General features: G+C 47.1%; 1 protein-coding gene across 1 annotated transcript in view; it reads left to right on the top strand.

The window, feature by feature from the left end:
* The first annotated feature begins 13360 nt into the window (after window positions 1-13360).
* The window catches only part of npas1 (neuronal PAS domain protein 1), a 276687-nt gene continuing 271167 nt past the window's right edge, over window positions 13361-18880 (top strand). Inside the window, exon 1 of the mRNA XM_041179211.1 lies at window positions 13361-13452. Within this exon, the coding sequence (XP_041035145.1) occupies window positions 13361-13452 (92 nt within the window). The remainder of the gene's footprint in view (window positions 13453-18880) is intronic.

Below are 18880 nucleotides of genomic sequence, written 5' to 3'. Positions count from 1 at the left end.
GGAGTGCGTCTGTATTTACAGGGGGTCTCCGGGGAGTGTATCAGTATTTACAGGGGTCTCCGGGGAGTGTGTCAGTATTTACAGGGGGTCTCCGGGAGTGTGTCAGTATTTACAGGGGGTCTCCGGGAGTGTGTCAGTATTTATAGGCGGTCTCCGGGAGTGTGTCAGTACTTATAGGCGGTCTGCGGGAGTGTGTCAGTATTTACAGGGGGTCTCCGGGGAGTGTGTCAGTATTTACAGGGGGTCTCCGGGAGTGTGTCAGTATTTACAGGAGGTCTCCAGAAGTGCGTCTGTATTTACAGGGGGTCTCCGGGGAGTGTATCAATATTTACAGGGGTCTCCGGGGAGTGTGTCAGTATTCACAGGGGGTCTCCGGGAGTGTGTCAGTATTTACAGGGGGTCTCCAGGAGTGCGTCTGTATTTACAAGGGGCCCCTCAGACTGTATCAATATTTTTAGGGGGCCCCCCGGGAATGTGTCAGTATTTTTAGGGGGTCTCCGGGTGCGTGTGTTAGGATTTAAAGAGGTTCCTTGGGAACATGTCAACATTTGCAGTGTTTCCCAGTACTGCCTCAATGCCTTAGCAATTAAGAACCCAGTGGCGGTCTGAGAGAACAGGACAACAATGAAGTAGTTCTTTAAAATATAGATTTCTGCTGTTTATTCTCTGTATTTTAATTATTTCAAATTTGCCTGCTTTTAAATAAAACGTGCTCACTGGTTTTCAGTTTTGTGAAGCAATGCTTCTTTTATTACCACAGGCAAGAGTGGCCTGAACTGCCATTGTAGCTACATATAAATTTCAGCCTTTTTATTTATTCTTTCATGGGACATGGGCATTGTTGGCAAGGCCAATATTTGTTGCCCATCCCTAATTGCCCTTCAAACTGAGTGGCTTACTAGGCCATTTCAGAGGGCAGTTAAGAGTAAACCACATTGCTGTGTGGGCTGGCATCACATGTAGGCCAGGACCAGGTAAAGATGGCAGATTTCCTTCCCTGAAGGGCATTCATGAACCAGATGGGTTCTTATGACAATCAATGATAGCTTCATAGTCATCATTACTGAGACTAATTTTATAATTCCACCTTTTATCAATTGTATTAAATTCCACCAGCTGCCATGGTGGGATTTGAACTCATGACACCAGAGCATTCACCTGAGCCTCAGGATTACTAATCCAGTGATATGACCACTAGGCCACCAGCTACAGGTGGCCAGACCACTTAAGAACAACAGGTTTGTTTCCCGGTAGGACACCAATGAAACCCCACCCCGGGCTTTAATGGCAATTCAATAGCTTCACCTTCCCAGTGGGTAGTGCTCCTCAGCTCTGAATCAGAAGGTTGTGGGTTCAAATCCTACTCCAGAAACTTGTGGCTGACTGGCGAGGAGCGGTTGCTGCACTGGCGGAGGTGTATTTTTCAGATGAGACTTTTAACTAGGACCCGGTCTGCCTTCTCATGCGGGTGTAACAGATCCCATGGGGCGCTATTTGAAGAAGAGCAGGGTTATTCTCCCCATTGTCTTGGGCTAATATTTACCCTTTAACATCACAAAAGAAAAATGATCTGGCGATTTATCACGTTGCTGTTTGTGGGAGCTTGCTGTGTGCAGGCTGGCTGCTACATTCAGACTGTGACCATAAGTGCTTTGGGGTGAATCTGAGGTTGTGAAAGGCGCTAAGTAAACGCAAGTTTTGCTTTTACCCCTTCGCTTACTGACAGCAATTTACTATTTCCAGATTAAGAATCAGCTTAGATAAAAGCAAAATGCTGCAGATGCTGCAAATCTGAAACAAAAACAGACAATGCTGGGAAAACTCAGCAGCATCTGTGGAGAGAAAGACAGAGTTAACATTTCGAGTCTGTATGTCTCTTATTCAGAGCTGATTAAGGCACACATGGTGCCCTCTGAAGGGAGTTCTTTGTATTTTTTTAATTCTTTCATGGGATGTGGGCATTGCCAACATTTGTTGCCCATCCCTAATTGCCCTTGAACTGAGTGGCACGGCATGGCACACCATCTCAGAGTCAACCACATTGCATAGGTCAGACCAGACCAGGTAAGGGCAGCAGAATTCTTTCCCTAAAGGAGCAATTGGGAACCCAGTGGGTTCTCACAGCAACGATAGTTGTCATTATCACCACTGTCTAACTTTATAATTCCAGATTTATTAATTGAACTTTAGCTGCTATGGTGGGATTTGAACCCATGTCCCCAAAGTATTATCTTGGATTAGTAGGCCAGTAACATAACCACTACTCCACCACCACCTCGGTCTTTCATGGTCTCAAGGTACACCCAATTTGATGACTTATCCAAGGCAGCAAGAACCATGGAACTCCAACCTGCCTGGTAGGGATCAGTGACACATGTAAGTGGAGGCAGGGAGAAGCCATATAACCCCTCAGGTTTGCCCTGCCATTTGATAATATGGCTGAGCTCCTCCCTCAACTCCACTCCCTGCCTCCACCCACCCCCCCCCCCCCCCCCCCCCCCCCCCCCCCCCCCCCCTGCCCCCGCCGCCCTATCTCTATATTCCTCCATTCCCTTGGTACCCCAAACCCTATTGATCACAGCCTTGAATATACTCAATGACTGAACATCCGCAGCCCTCTGGGATAGAAAATTCCAAAGATTCACAAGAATCTTTTCCTTACCATGGGACTGACCCCTTATTCTGAGACTATGATCCCTAATTGCAGATCCTACAGCCAGGGGGAACATCCAGCCAACCTCAACCCTGCCGTTTAAGCCCTGTACCGCGTGAAAAAACAAAGATGGGAGACGCTCCTTGTCGGGCACAGATCTCTGGCTGAGCCATGTTGTCCAGAAGCCTTCCTGTTAACATAGCAACACCGAGTGGTCAGGTTGAAGGATATATTTACCTCAGAGGGTAACTAAGGTTCTCTATGATTTCTGGGTTGTTCTATGAGGGAAGATTGCATAGAATTGGCCCTGTACCAGCTTAGAAAAATGAAGCGACCTCATTGAAATGTTTGGAGGGCTTGAGAGGGTCTTTTTTTTTATTCATTCACGGGATGTGGGCTTCGCTGGCTGGGCCAGCATTTATTGTTTTTGAGAAGAAGAAGAGTCATACCAACTCGAAACGTTAACTCTGCTTCTCTCTCCACAGATGCTGCCGGACCCGCTGAGTTTTCCCAGCATTTTCTGTATTTATTTCAGCTTTCCGGCATCCGCAGCATTTTGCTTTCGTGACCTGGTTGAATGTCGGAGCAGGCTCGAAGGGCCGAATGGCCATCGCCATGTTCTCTTATGTTCTTATTGTGGATTTCCATTCAAGTAGGTGGTTCTGACAAGGTGTTAAATATTTGGCGGAGAGAGCAGTGGAATGACTGATCACAAACTTAGCAGTTTAGCAAGTTAGCAGTGCATGCTTTGCTGTGTGAGTGTTGGTGACTGAGTGCTGCAGTGAATGAAGGTTGGCCCTTTATTGTGCAAATAGAGGACTGAAGCAACGAGTCTCCACGGGTCCCGCAGCAGAATATAACAGACGGTTGGTTAGTCTCAGATGTCAGAAGTTTGAATATTCAATTAGAAGAGATAATCCACAGCTGTAGGGTGGAAGCCAGCACAATCCATACAGCTGTCAAAGTTGCATAGAACGTACATCAGAGAAACAAACTGTTCAACCCAACAACACTGTGCTGGTATTTATCCTCCGCATAAGCCTCGTCCCAACCTACTTCATCTCATCTTATCAGCGTAACCTTCAATTCCTTTCTCTCTAATGTGTTTATTTATATCTAGCTTCCCTTTAGTCCTATACCCCTTGCCAGGGCCACCCCCTGTGGCAGCGAGTTCCGCTCTGAAAGTTGTGCGAGTTTTGTCTCCTTTCTGGCCCTGTGCAGCTCATTAGCGACTCCAAACTGTGGCGGTCAGTTTGGTGTGTGTCTTCCTCACGAGGCTGAGAGTTGCAGGCGGTTTGATTGAAGTGTGCACCACAACGTTGGGACTAGATTATGTTTATGCGGACCACTTGCATCAGCGGGATGGGCTATGCAGGACATAGGGGCCAACCTCACTTGTGAGGGCAGAACAAGGTCCTGAGGCTCTTTTCTCAAGAGAATAATGGATCTGTGGAACAGCCTGTAGGCTGGTGACAGTGAACGTTGATTTGCTGAAAGCTGGATCTGTTTTTGGCAGATGGTGGACATCACCTCCTAGATTCCAGTCATATACTTCAGAGTCAGAGTGACCTCCTCGACTAGTTTTGGTTGCTTTTTAAAAAGAATTTATTCACAGGATGTGGGCACCGCTGATAAAACCAGCATTTGTTGCCCATCCCTAATTGCCCTTGAGAAGGTGGGGGTGAGCTGCCTTCTTGAACCGCTGCAGTCCCTGTGGTGTAGGTACACCCACAGTGCTGTTAGGGAGGGGGTTCCAGGATCTTGACCCAGCGACAGTGAAGGAACGGCTGATATATTTCCAAGTCAGGATGGTGAGTGACATGGAGGGGAACTTCCAGTGGTGGCCTGCTGCCCTTGTCCTTCTAGGATGTGGGTTTGGAAGGTGCTGTCGAAGGAGCTTTGGTGACTTTCTGCAGTGCATCTTGTAGATGGTACACATACTGCTGCTACTGTGTGTCAGTGGTGAAGGGACTGAATGGTTAAGATTTCCCCTGCTTTGTCCTGAAAGATATCGAAAGTCTTGAGCATTGTTGGAGCTGCACTCATCCAGGCAAGTGGGGAGTATTCCATCGCACTCCTGAATTATGCCTTGTAAATGGTGGACAGGCTTTGGGGAGTCAGGATGTGAGTTACTCATCGAAGGATTCCTGCCTCTGACCTAAAGTGGTTGAAGAGGAATTTTCGTGATTTACTTCCTTAATTGATATGGGCTTTTATCCTTTGCCTCAAACTAACCCAGTGATCACATGATACTAGGTGGACAGGGCATTGATACACAGGATGTCACAGCTGAGTGGGACAAGCTAGAGGAATCATCTTATCATTTCCTGTCTGTTATGTTGGTGCATTTTTGCTGGACTTTTACCACGGAATGGCTACTGCATTGTCTGCTGAAAAACAAACATTACGCTTCCAATTCATGTGACAATAATGTTCAGCGCACAACGGAGGGAGTGACACACTGTTGGAGGTGCTGTCTTTCGGATGAGACATTAAGCCAAGGTCCCATCTGTCCTCTCCGGTGGACGTAGAAGATCCCATGGCACTATTTTGAAGCAGAGCAGGGAATTCTCCCCAATGTCCTGGACAATATTTACCCCTCAAACAACATCACAAGAACAGATGACCTGGTTGTTATCACATTGCTGTTTATGGGAGCTTGCTGTGCACAAATTGGCTGCCACATTTCTGACATTACAACAGCGACGACACTTCACAAGTTTTTTGCTGGGTGTGAAGCACTTTGGGAAATCTTGAGTTTGTGAAAGGCACTATATAAATGCAAATCTTTTAGCGGGTCTGGTGCTGGACCTGCGTCGTCGGCAGTCCCTCGGAATTGAGGATGATGTCCGTTAGGCTTGGCTTCAGATGACTGAGGAGCCCATTCTGGATCCACATGTTCTTCCGCAGTGTGGGAGTTACACGTGGGAGTGGAAATCACAGCCCCCGGGTTGGCTTCCCTCTCCTTCCTCTGCCGTTCCATGTCACAGAGTGCCTTGATGGACCAGGGGGTGCCATGCCAATCGGCAGCATTCTCAGGAGTTGGTGTTAATGCCTCCGTGCTTTAGGGAGACCTCGAGCGTATCCTTATACCATTTCCTTTGGCTGCCAGCCAACGGAGAGCTGTGGGGAGAGAACCTGACGAGAGAGGCAGTTTTCCGGCTTCTGGATGCAATGGCCCATTGGTCCTGCAGGAGTGAAGCTTCAATGCTGGTAGACACGGCTTCATGGAGGATGCTTACGTTAGCCCAACCATCGTCCCATTGACACCCCCCCCCCTCAGGGTTTAAGACCATAAGACATAGGAGCAGACATTAGGCCATTCAGCCCATCGAGTCTGCTGCGCCATTCAGTCATGGTTGATAAGTTTCTCAACCCCATTCTCCCAGTAACCTTTGATCCCCTTACCAATCAAGAACCTTTTGACACAAGCACCGCACTGCTGATGGAATCAGCTCTCAAGGGTGTCAGTAGTCATCACTGGCTAGGCCAGCATTTATATTGCTCATCCTTAATTGCCCTTGCCCAGAGGGCAATTTTAATTTAAGGAGTCAACCATATTGCTGTGGGTTTGGGAGTCACACATAGGCCAGACCAGGCCCTTCCCTAAAGGGGCATTAGTATACCAGATGGGTTTCATAGTTATCATTAGACCTTTAATTCCAGGTATCTATTGAATTCAAATTCCACCATCTGCCATGGTAGGATTTGAACCCAGATCCCCTGAGCAGTACCCTGGGTCTCTGGAACACTAGCCCAGTGACAGTACCACTATGCCACCACCTCCCACTTGCAACCCAGCGGCTGTGAGTTCAAATTGTACACGACAAGTTGATAAATCAAATTCCAGAGCGTGGACTGATTGATTAATGACCTTCAAGGAAGAGAATCTGTCATCCCTACATGGCTTGGCCTATATTCCAATTTCACTCTATATGTTTACACTCTTGATGCTCTCTAAAGTGCTCTGACAAGCTGCTCCGTGGTGAGAATCACATCCAGAAATCGAATTTTAAAAAATTCTTTACAGCTTTTCGACCACGCACTGCACAAACGTAGCACACGGTCCTGAGGCCTGCCTATAGGAGCTGATGAGTTACCTGGCCCGGTTTAGGCAAAGGCCTTCGGTAGGGTTGCCAACCACGATTGGACTTATCCCTGGAGATTTCAGCCTGTGACCTCTTACCTTTAACCTTGACCTCCCGCCATTGGGCACCCCACACCCCCAATCCTCGTGACACTCTTGCCTTCCCACGGCCAACTGGGAAGCAGTTAGACACTTTGTTATGTGATTGGATGATCGTCGATGTGGGCATTTCCTGCTAGGGGAATTGGATATAAAAGTAGGGAATTGTTTCTGCAGCTATACAGGGCCTTAGTGAGATCATTTTGATCCCCATACTTAAGAAGGGATATACTTGCATTGGAAGCAGTTCAAAGAAGGCTCATTCGACTGATTCCTGGGACAATCTTATGAGGAAAGATTGAGCAGGTTGGGCCTGTATCCACTGGAGTTAGAAGAATGAGTGGTGATTTTATTGAAACATATAAGATCCTGAGGGGGCTTGACAGGGTGGATACTGAGAGGATGTTTCCCCTTGTGGAGCAGTCTAGAACTAGGAGACAAGTTTAAGAATTAGGGGTCCCCCATTTAAGACTGAGATGAGAAGAATTTTTCTCTCTCTGAGGGTTGTTGGTCTGTGGAATTCTCTTCTGCTGAGGGCATTGGAGGCTGGGTCATCGAATAAATTCAAGGTTGAGTTAGATAGATTCTTAATCGACAAAGGAGTCAAGGTTTATGGGAGGCAGACAGGAAAGTGGAGTTGAGGCCACTATCAGATCGGCCTTGATGTTATTGAGTGGCAGAGCAGGCTCGAGGGGCCAAATGGCCCTCTTCTCCTCCTCCTAACTTTTGTATTCTTGTGTTGACTGTCAGTCAACTAATTATGGAAACAAAATTGTTCGGATAAAATGAAAAACGCTCCATATTGCTTCGCACCCCTCTCAGTTCTCTCCTGGGTTTTGCTTGCTGCAGTATCCTGGAAATTAGTCTTTGATTCTTGTAGACGCCAGGACAATCCTGGAGGGTTGCTGACCTGCGTCTTTGGCGCCGTGGCAACACTCTACGTTACCTGAGCTGTGATGAGCAGGTTGACGCTGAGCGGAATCAGCTGTGCCAGGCACAGGGGGCAAGAGCCTTGCCCTGCCTGGTACAGAAGCATCATTGGCCCTTCGGAATAATTGCACTTTCAAGAGTCATGATATTATAGATGGGCTGTCTGATATTGTGCCTGAGGGTGAATCAATTCGGCAAGACTGGGCCTGCAGTGTTACCAGCTTAGTCCTGACACTGGATTACAGAAGACTTTGGGTATTAAGCGTTAAGTCTGCTTATATCCAATGCAGATGCTAGGTAGGGCTTTCAGCCCAACAGGAACAGGCCCATGCTGGTATTTAAGATCTCTATCAGCCTTAAACATTTGCCCGGATGCCGGAGAGAGCTGTCCCACTCTTCTTGAGTAATCATGCCACAGGATTTTTAAAGTCCAGGGATAGGTTTAACATCTCACAAGAGAGACAGCACCTCCAACACAGAAGCACCCCCTCAGTACTGTACTGGAGTGTCAGACTGGATTTTTGTGCTCAAGTCTCTGGGGTGGGACTTGAACCCACAACCTTCTGGCTCGAAAGCGAGGATGTCACCCACTGACTCATGGCTGACACTGTGACGTGGTGTTGAGGTTAATGGGTTCCCCCAATTCTGGGTAGACTGGGGATTAAGCAGCACGTAGTTGCAAATCACATCGAGGGCAGGTCAGCTGGAATAATTAATGTCAGAGATGGTGAGCCTCTGGTGAATACACTTGAGGCAGTGCATGTACAGGGCACAATCTGAACCAGAACCACAGAACGGTAGCAGCCTTGACTTTAACAATTATTTTACGGAATCTCCACATGCCTTCACAAGGGTTCTCACCTAGTGAATGTAAAAGATCCCACCAAAGGAGATTCATTCATCACATTGCTGTTTCTGGGATCTTTCTGTGTACTAATTGGCTGCTGTCCCCGCCTACATAACAACAGTGAATTCGTTTCATACATAATCCATAATGAGTGGCGCTTTGGGACCTTTTTTTTTTCATTCTTTATTTCTTTGATCACTCTTTCACATTTCTTCCTCTCTCTTTCCCTCTCTCTCTCTTTCTCTTTTTCTGTTTCTCTACCAGGCAGAATAGGACTGGGGCAAGGGAGTGGGATTGCAGCTCAAGTTTTGATGTTTGTGGACTAATGCATCCAGGGTCATGAGGTGCAGAAATAAGTCGGGCTATGTTTTAGGAGCACAGATTCTTGCTGTGCTATTCACCTCTGAGTAAAACCTCTTCACACCCCAGCCAGCATCCACTGCATAGAGTCAGACTCCAGTAGGAAGAGGTGCTGGTACGTTATTCCCCCTTCTCTTGTTCCTTGATTAAGGCGGTTTCTCACCCCATGCCCTCTAGTCAGGAGGGGTCGTGGCATCATTAGACTGCAGCTGCTTCTGTAGCAACCATAGCCAATGCTGCTTTTCTTCAGCCAGTATCAGGGGCCAGTCACAATGGGACATTTATGGGCTTTCACCTTTTAGTTACTTCCAAAGCAGCAGCTCCTCCATTGACTTCCAACAAGTGGTGTTGGTGGTGTGCTAAAGTACACTCGGAGAGGCCAGGTTGCTATGGCAACGTGCACATTTACATGCATGTTGTCACCTGGCGCTGTGGCAGAGGCTGCGCCTCCCTTTCCATCACATGGCTGACCAGGAATCTCTCCCACTCTTACCGCCTGCCATTGGCACGTGTTGGAAGGATTTGCAGGTCAACGCTCAACCCATTTGGTCACATTCCTTGGCCATCAAGTCCTGGGGTGGGATTCAAACCTGGAGCTTCTGACTCAAAGGTAGGGACGTTACCCGCTACACCACAAGACCCCCATAATCTTCCATCGAGAATCCAGTAATAAACCTGAAAACTGCTTGCCTGTGGCTGACAAGTATACCATGATCCTGGGATTTTACATAGAATTTAGAGCACAGAAACAGACCTTTTGGCCCATCTAGTCCGTGCTGGCATTTATTCTCCATTTGAGCCTCTTCCTGTCCTTCCTCATCTAACTCTATCTAACCCTGTCTTCCTTTCTCCCTCAAATGCTAACCTAGCTTCCCCTCAAATCCAACCTCTCAACCACTTCAATTGGGAGTGACTTCTACATTCTAACCACTCCCTGGATAAAGAAGCCCCTTCTGAATTCCATATCTAATTATTTGGTTTATAACATGTCAACCAGAATTGTACGTTGTACTCCAAGTGTGGCCTAACCAAGGCCCGAGCCAAGTTTAGGGTAACGTCTCTATTTTTCATTCCTCCCCATGCTGGAAGTAAACCATAGTGGGATTTGTCACAACTTTTTTCCCCGGGCGCTGGGCACCATTCCAGTAAGATGCCCAATTGGCCAGTGGTTGCGTGAGTGCAGGCAGGGCCGTTGACAGGCAGTTTGCCTGTGAAGGAGATCGCGAGTGTGTCTGACCTTAATTCGTGTGCAGCAGGAAGCAATAGTCGGACGGAGAGAAGAGACCCAGGCTGAACATTTGCCAACCTACCCCACCCTGGCAAACCCTGTGCCAACTTAAGAATGTAACAATATATGAAATGGGGCCTCAGTAGGCCCCTCGAGCCTGCTCCGTCACTTAATAAGATCATGGCTGATCTTCTACCTCAACTCCACTTTCCTGCCCATTCGCCATATCCCTTGATTCCCTGCGAGACCAAAGATCTGTCTATCCCTGTCATAAATGTATTCAACTATAGAGCATCTGCAGCTCCCTGGGGTAGAGAATTCCAAAGATTCACAGCCCTGTGAGTGAAGAAATTTCTCCTCATCTCAGTCCCAAATGATTGGTCCCTTATCCTGAGACTGAATCTCCATGTTCTAGAAAACCCCAGCTGGGGGAAAACAGCCTCGGAGTGTCTAGCTCGTCAAACCCCTTCACATGTTTCAATAAGATTGCCTCTCCTTTTTCTGAACTCCAGAGAGCATAGTCCCAACTTACTCACCTCTTATCATCAGACAATTCTCTCACCCCAGGAACCAATCTAGTGAAACTTTGCTGCACCACTACCAGTGCAAATACATCCTTCCTTAAATATGGAGACCAAAACTGCGCACAGTATTCTAGGTGTGGTCCCACTAAAGCCTTGGACAATTGTAGCAAGACTTCCTTAATAATACAGAACCTTAGTATTGCTGAAAGCTTTTTATCTTGTACTCACCAGGACAGATTCATAAGAATACCAAATCTCAAAGAAAACAATAATTTATACTACATGAGAAGAGAGTGCCGATCGGTTAGCAAGTGGACTCTGATTGGTAGAGGCATTGCCATGTAAAATGCACTAGGGAACAGTTAACTGCCAAGCTTTGTTCAAATTCAAACCACGCAGGTCAACTCTGATTGGTCAAGTTATTGTCATGGGAAAGAACCAGGGTTAGGCTGTCCCCAAGCCTTTGTTTAGTTGGAAAAGGCACTATGCATGGATATATTCTTTCTGTTTGCAAAGGACAAGACCCTGTGTGTGAATATATGTAGCTTCTAGCACACATTAGTGAGCCACACTGCAAGCCCTGACTGATGATCATAAATTGGTTTTCAGTGTAATTCTTAGCACAATCGGGATTGTTTAGCAAGTGCTGTCCAATTGCGGAATCACATCTAAGGATGGACACTATATTCAGAGTTTTGCATCGAGCTGGTTGGATATTGTCTTAATTTTTGGCACACTACCTTTCCAGGGTAACCTGAGGTACACTAGGCACTTTTCAGGACTTAAAGTAACAGCCTTAGATCCATCTGCATGTTATACAGCGAGCAGTGATCTGATCAGTGTCGCCATTACCCTGCAGGATGGCTTTGATGTGCCCAATTTCAGCATCAAGCTTGAGCAGTGAGCAAATGTCTGTTGATAAGGCCAGTCCTATAGCACATGGAACTGTAGGAATCCTAACATGTATATTGACCATTGAAACTGGACTTACAGTAGATAGTAGTAGAGAACCCATTGACAGATTTCTCAACCAGCACGTCAAGGAAAGGGAGCTCTTAGACCGCTCCATTTCAAAGGTGAATTTGAGCGCAGGGTGAAGCCCATTAAGATGTGTAAGAAAATTCTTACGTGCAGCTGCAGATTCAATGTAGCAAACGTATCATCTACGTATCAGAAATATGCAAGGGGTAGGAGATTAGGAGTCATTCCATTGACAACATGTTTCTTGTGGAAACTGACAAAGGTGTTGGCGAGAGCTGGGCCTAGAAAGGATCGATGTCAACATGGTCTTGTTAAAACTGAACTCAACTATCTGAGTTGCTGAGCTCATGAGTTCAATGAATACCATTTGAGACAATGGTGGTAGGTCTAGGTCGCCATGATATAGTGACGTGGTGTAACTGTCTATGGCTCCCTTGAGTGGTAACATTAGTGAAGAGGCTAGCAATCTCAAATGAGCACATGGACATGGCATCGCTATTGATATGCAAGACCTGTGAAGGAATCCTTCACCGTGTATGTGGAAAACTTGCTCAGAATTGGCCAATTCATGTTGTGCAGAATTGATTGGACAGCACTTGCTAAACAACCCTGATTGTGCTAAGAATTGCACTGACAACCAATTTAAGATTATCAGTCAGGCTTGCAGTGTGGCTCATTTACATGTGCTAGAAGCTACATACATTCACACTCAGGGGCCTGCCCTTTGCAAAGAGAACAGATCCACACTGCAACATTTTCAACTAAACAAAAGCTTGAGGGACAGCCATTTCCTGGTTCATTCCCCATGGCAATGCCTTAACCAATCAGAGCTGACCTGCCTGGTTTGAATTTGAACAAAAGCTCATCAAGAACTGTTCCCTGGTGCATTTTCCATGGCAATGCCTCTGCCAATCAGAGTCCGCTTGCCAACCAATCAGCACTCTTTTCTCATGCAGTATAAATTGTTGTTCCCTTCGAGATTTGGTATTCTTGCAAATCTGTCCTGATGAGTACAAGACAAAAAGCTTCGACAGCATGTCTCTTTTTTTTCAGCAATACTTAAGGCTTCCTTCTTCTTGGAATACAATAAAGGCCAACATGCCATTAGTCTTCCTGATTGCTTGCTGTACCTACATGCAAACTTTCTGTGTTGCTTGTATGAGCACACCCAAGTCCCCCGAACATCAAAATTTGCAAGTTTCACCCCTTTTAAAGAATAAAAAATGACTTAAAAGAGATTCTGAAACCAACTGTACCAGCCTAACTGTTAAGATTGGCCAATTCAGCACATACCAAGGATTGAACTTAGGACCTCCTGTGACTCACCTCTACAATGGACAGTCTACATGCCAACTGACCAATTGTGGGAGCGATTATTTTGGCAATGATTTTGACCCACCAAACCAAAGCTGTTATGAGCAACTGAATTGCTGGCTGCTGTAGCAGTCATTTTTGGCAGGTAGTGAATTATAAACCGTCACTGTACAGTAAGCAAGAGAAAGCCAGATTGATTGTGTCAAATCCAACCTCATCTTCTTCTCTTGCCTCTCTTTTTAGGAGGTCAAGGTCATCTCAAGAAGCCAGCCAATCAGAAACCCTGTAGGGATGCTGTAAAGCCAGGTGACTCTGGGAAGGTGGCTGAATGTTAAAGATGGCAACCCAATACAACAATGAACTGAAATGTGTTAGCGTAGAGTGGGACTTCCTTCAAGGACTGCTCGTAAAGAACCAACCAGTCCCTTGGTAAGACTTGTGTGGCTTCATGGTGACCATGGGGGGTGGAAGCAATGGTGGCATAGTGGTAATGTCACTGGGCTAGTAACTAAGTGGCTCAATGTAATGCTTATGGGGTGTAGGTTCAAATCCTGCCAGGCCAGCTGGTAGAATTTAAATTTAGTTAATTAAAAATAATCTGGAATTGAAAGCTAGTCTCAGTAACAATGACTATGAAACTATCACCCTTATTATTGAAACCCATCTGGTTCACTAGTGCCCTTTAGGGAAGGAAATCTGCCGTCCTTACCTGGCTGACTTACATGTGACTCCAGACCCACAGCAATGTGGTTGACTCTTAACTACCCTCTGAAGTGGCTGAGTGAGGCCCTCAGTTCAAGGGCAATTAGGGATGGGCAACAAAAGCTGGCCTTGCCAGCGATGCCCACATCCCATGAAAGAATTTTTTTAAAATCCAACTCTTTGTTGAATGAAATCTGTGGGGTTGGCAGAGGAGCAATTATGATCCTTTTCCAACCAGATGAACATGGCCCATCCATTAATCATCCAACATCATCATATACTGCAAGAGACCAGTGGCAAATCCCTTAATTGGATTAAGCTACAGCTTCCAGAAGTCAGATTATTATAATTGCAGCCAATTGCAACAGGAAGTTGCACTCTGAAGGGTCAAAGGTTAAAAAGGATATTTAGGGATCATTAATAGAGTAAGATGTTGAACAGCAGGTGTGAAATTATTACTGTTTACTCTTCTCTTTGACCCTGCCTCAGCTCATCTGCTGCTGAAGCCCTCATTCATACCTTTGTTACCTCTAGACTTAGTGCTCTCCTGTCCAACATCACACCTTGCATTATCCTTAAATCCAAATGCATCCAAAATGCTGCTGTCCGCTTCCTAAGTCACACCAAGTCCATTTCACCCATGACCCTTTGCCTGCTGATGTACATTGGCTTCCGGTTCGGCAACGCCCCGATTTCAAAATTCCCATTTTCCTTTTCAAATCCCTCCAAGGCCTTGCCGCTCCCTATCTCTGCAACTCCCTCCAGCTCCACAACCCTTCGGGATGTCTGCGCTACTCCAATTCTGGCCTCTTGAGCATCCCCGATTTTCATCATTTCACCATTGGTGGATGTGCCGTCAGCTGCTTAGGCCCCAAGCTCTGGAGTACCCTCCCTAAACCTCTTCGCCTGTCTACCTCGCTTTACTCCTTTAAGACCCTCATTAAGACCTACCGCTTTGACCAAACTTTTGGTCACTTGACCTAAGGTCGCCTATGTGACTCGGTGTCACAATGTGTTTGACAAAAGCATTTTAATATGTTTAGGCGCTATATGAATTCAGATTGCTGTTGTTCTAATGTACTATAATGATAAGACTGAACAATCAGCGTGTATGTTTAACTCGTTCATACCTAGTCCTTGGGACACTTCAAAGTGCCAGGGTAATCCATGCCAAGGCAATCACAGCAGTAGGTGTAGACTCTTGTGATAAAATGCTTCCTCTGCCCCTTCTCAGTGAGTGGCATGATGAGCATTGGCGAGGAACTCTGCAGTTTCACTGATGCAAAGAGGTGGCAAAGTAGCAGCAGAGACACCACGCTTTGTAACACAGACTGTTGGCAATATCTGACAGTGTCCCTGCGGGTGTGTCAGTATTTACAGGGGATCCCTGGCAGTGCGTCTGTATTTACAGGGGGTCCCCAGGGAGTGTGCTAGTATTTACAGGGGGTTCCCGGGAGTGTGTCAGTATTTACAGGGGGTTCCCGGGAGTGTTTCAGTATTTACAGGGGGTCCCCGGGGAGTGTGTCAGTATTTACAGGGAGTTCCCGGGAGTGTGTCAGTATTTACAGGGGATCCCCGGGGAATGTGTCAGTATTTACAGGGGGTTCCCGGGAGTGTTTCAGTATTTACAGGGAGTCCCTGGGGAGTGTGTCAGTATTTACAGGGGGTTCCCGGGAGTGTGTCAGTATTTACAGGGGGTCCCCGGGGAGTGTGTCAGTATTTACAGGGGGTCCCCAGGAACATGTCGTTATTTACAGGGGGTCCCCGGGGAGTGCGTCTGTATTTACAGGGGGGCCCCGGGGAGTGCGTCTGTATTTACAGGGGGTCCCCGGGGAGCGTGTCAGTATTTACAGGGTGTTCCCGGGAGCGTTTCAGTATTTACAGGGAGTCCCCGGGGAGTGTGTCAGTATTTACAGGGGTTCCCCGGGAGTGTGTCAGTATTTACAGGGGGTCCCCGGGAGTGTGTCTGTATTTACAGGGCGTTCCCGGGAGTGTTTCAGTATTTACAGGGAGTCCCCGGGGAGTGTGTCAGTATTTACACGGGGCCCCCGGGATGTGTGTCAGTATTTACAGGGGCTTCCCGGGATGTGTGTCAGTATTTACAGGGGGTGCCCGGGGAGTGTGTCAGTATTTACAGGGGGTGCCCGGGGAGTGTGTCAGTATTTACAGGGGGTCCCCGGGAGTGTGTCCGTATTTACAAGAGGGTCCCCGGGGAGTGTGTCAGTATTTACAGGGGGTGCCCGGGGAGTGTGTCAGTATTTACAGGGGGTCCCCGGGAGTGTGTCAGTATTTACAGGGGGTCCCCGGGAGTGTGTCAGTATTTACAGGGGGTCCCCGGGAGTGTGTCCGTATTTACAGGGGGTTCCCGGGATGTGTGTTAGTATTTACAGGGGGTCCACGAAGAGTGTGTCAGTATTTACAGGGGGTCCCCGGATGTGTGTCAGTATTTACAGGGTGTCCCCGGGAGTGTGTCAGTATCTACAGGGGGTCCCCGGGTGTGTGTCAGTATTTACAGTGGGTCCCCGGGGAATGTGTCAGTATTTACAGGGGGTCCACGAAGAGTGTGTCAGTATTTACAGGGGGTCCCCAGGGTGTGTGTCAGTATTTACAGTGGGTCCCCAGGGTGTGTGTCATTATTTACAGGGATTCCCCGGGAGTGTGTCAGTATTTACAGGCGTTCCCCGGGAGTGTGTCAGTATTTACAGGGTGTCCCCAGAGAGTGTGTTAGTACTTTTAGTATGTCCATTGAAGTAAGTCAGTAGTCATAGGATGTGTGAGGAGTTGAGTCAGTAGTTATGGGGATAGTCGAGGGGGAGGTGACTGTTCCAGTGGTGCAGCAGTTAACTGAATCCTAGCCTGCACTCTGAACGAGGGCAGCTATCTCTGAGCCAACTTGCATTGAAACCAGGATGCTGCTGGTCTGTTTGACTTGTATGCAGACCCGGCAGTGCATGCACCCACTGAGCCCCACACGGCAGTTCTGTTTCAGTAGGTGGAGTTTGAAGAATTGCATAGATAGTGGAGAAGGTGACTGTGAGGGTTGGGGTGAGTAGCGGAGGAAAGGTAAAGATATTCCTCAGAGCAGAATTACAGTTGAGGATAACCAAAGCACCTTCAGCTGTAAGGAATGGACACTGTGAGCAAAGAGTGGACATTAATCTCTGTTCAGTTAATGGAAACATTCACTCAAATCCTTAAGCCCCTGACATCAAAACGTGGAAGATTTGTGAGCTGTTGTGTGCTAAATAGCCTCTCCAGCCAATTGTGTTCAAGGTTTTGAGCGTAAGCGATATATAATATGGAATGAAGAAAGGTTGGTGATGCTGATAATCTAAAATATAAAGCGAAAGAGTTGCAAATGCACAACGGGGGTCAGTCAATGTCTGTGAAGAATGAAGGTTGGTGTGAAGATTTTGAGTCTCTGACCGTTCACCAGAGCTAAGCTGCTCTAGACTCGACCATACTGATGCTTCCTTGGCTGGTCTCCCATCTTCCACTCTGCATATAAACCTGGACCTGTCCAAAAGTTTGTTGCCTGTGTCAGAACTCACACCAAATCCCATTCACCCATCACCCCCTGTACTTGCTGGCTCGTATTGGTTCCTGCTCCAGCAACGATTCTCAATTTAAGAACTCTAATCCTTGTTTCCAAATTCCTCCAGTACCTCACCACCACCCCTCCCCGCCCGCCTATTTCTGTAACCTCCTCCAGCCCTGCAACCCTTGGAGATCTCTGCGATCCTTTATTTATGGCCTCTTGCGCATCCCCAGCTTTCTTCCCTCCACCATTGGTGGCTGTGCCTTCAGCTGCCCGGAATCCCCCTCCCTAAACCTCTCTGCCTCTCTACCTCTCTCTCCTCCTTTAAGACCCACCTCTTGGACCAAGCTTTTGGGCACCTGTCCTAATGTCGCGACATCAGATTCTGTTTGAGACTCGCCCCTGTGTCGTTTCACTATCTTAAAGGTGCAATATCAGTGCCGTAGTTGCCAAAAGGTGAACCAGCATCTTAGGAAGGTTGGGAAAATAGATCGGAGATGAGGAGAGAATTGACAGATAAGCCAGTCATGGAAAGTTATGTTTAACAGCAAATTGCTAGATGCTGCAAGCAATAATCAGTCAGAATGGGCAAGTAATGTGGGATGAAATAACACCGAGGAGACGCAAGTGTGATAAGTCACCAATAGGAAAGTAGCTTTTATAAACGAATGCAAAAACTAACAGCAAAAGAATATAACGAAGAGTTCTCTCAACGACAACAGACACCAACACATCCTTTATAGAAACAGATTTTCCCCTATAAACACCTCTTCAACGAATGCTTTGGCAAAGGCAGAGAAATGTTTTACGAGAATGGTTCCAGGAACTTCAGTTCCGTGGATAGATTGGAGAAGCTGGGGCTGTTCTCCTTGGGGAAGAGAAGGTTGAGAGGAGATTGGATAGAGGTGCTCCAAATCATGAGGGGTCTGGACAGAGAAGACAGGGGGAAACTGTTCCCATTGGCAGAAGAGTTGAGAATCAGAGGGCGCCAATTGAAGTCGATTGGCAAAAGAAGCAATGGCGACAGTGAGGAAAAGTTTCTTCCGCACAGCGAGTGGTTAGGATTTGGAAAGCGCTGTCTGAGAGTGCAGTGGAGGCAGGGTCAGTCATGGCTTTCAAAAGGGAACTGGATCATGTTCTGAAGGGAAAGGATTTGCAGGGCTACGGGGAAGAGGTAGGGGGAGTGGGACTAGTTGAGTTGCTTCTTGCAGAGAGCCAGCACAGACATAATGGGCCGAACAGCCTCCTTCTGTGCTGTGACCATTCTAGGATTCTATACAATTCAGTGACTCATGAAATTTTACTTACAACTCTCACTCTTCTGACTCAGGGGAAAACTCTCTCAATCTGTTAATCCAGAGGATTTATTTTCTCCGAAAATTCTTTTGCTCCGAAGTTGGCCTCTCTTACGTCTGGGGTTTCATCTCTCGCTTTTGCCAATATTATCCTAATTAAAAAAAAATTCTTTCTCCTTCACCTTGCTTGGGTTTGCTTTCATTTCCTCTCCTCTCCCTCTAATACTCTCACTCTCTCTAGTTGTCTCGCTCTCACTCCCTCTCTCTCTCACAGTCTCTCTCACTTGTGTTGTCTCTCGCTCTCTCAGTGGAGCTGTCTCTC

The sequence above is a fragment of the Carcharodon carcharias genome, chromosome 34 (genome assembly GCF_017639515.1).
Source record: "Carcharodon carcharias isolate sCarCar2 chromosome 34, sCarCar2.pri, whole genome shotgun sequence".
Taxonomy (NCBI): Eukaryota; Metazoa; Chordata; class Chondrichthyes; order Lamniformes; family Lamnidae; genus Carcharodon; species Carcharodon carcharias.
This window is presented reverse-complemented; position numbering and strand designations above follow the sequence as displayed.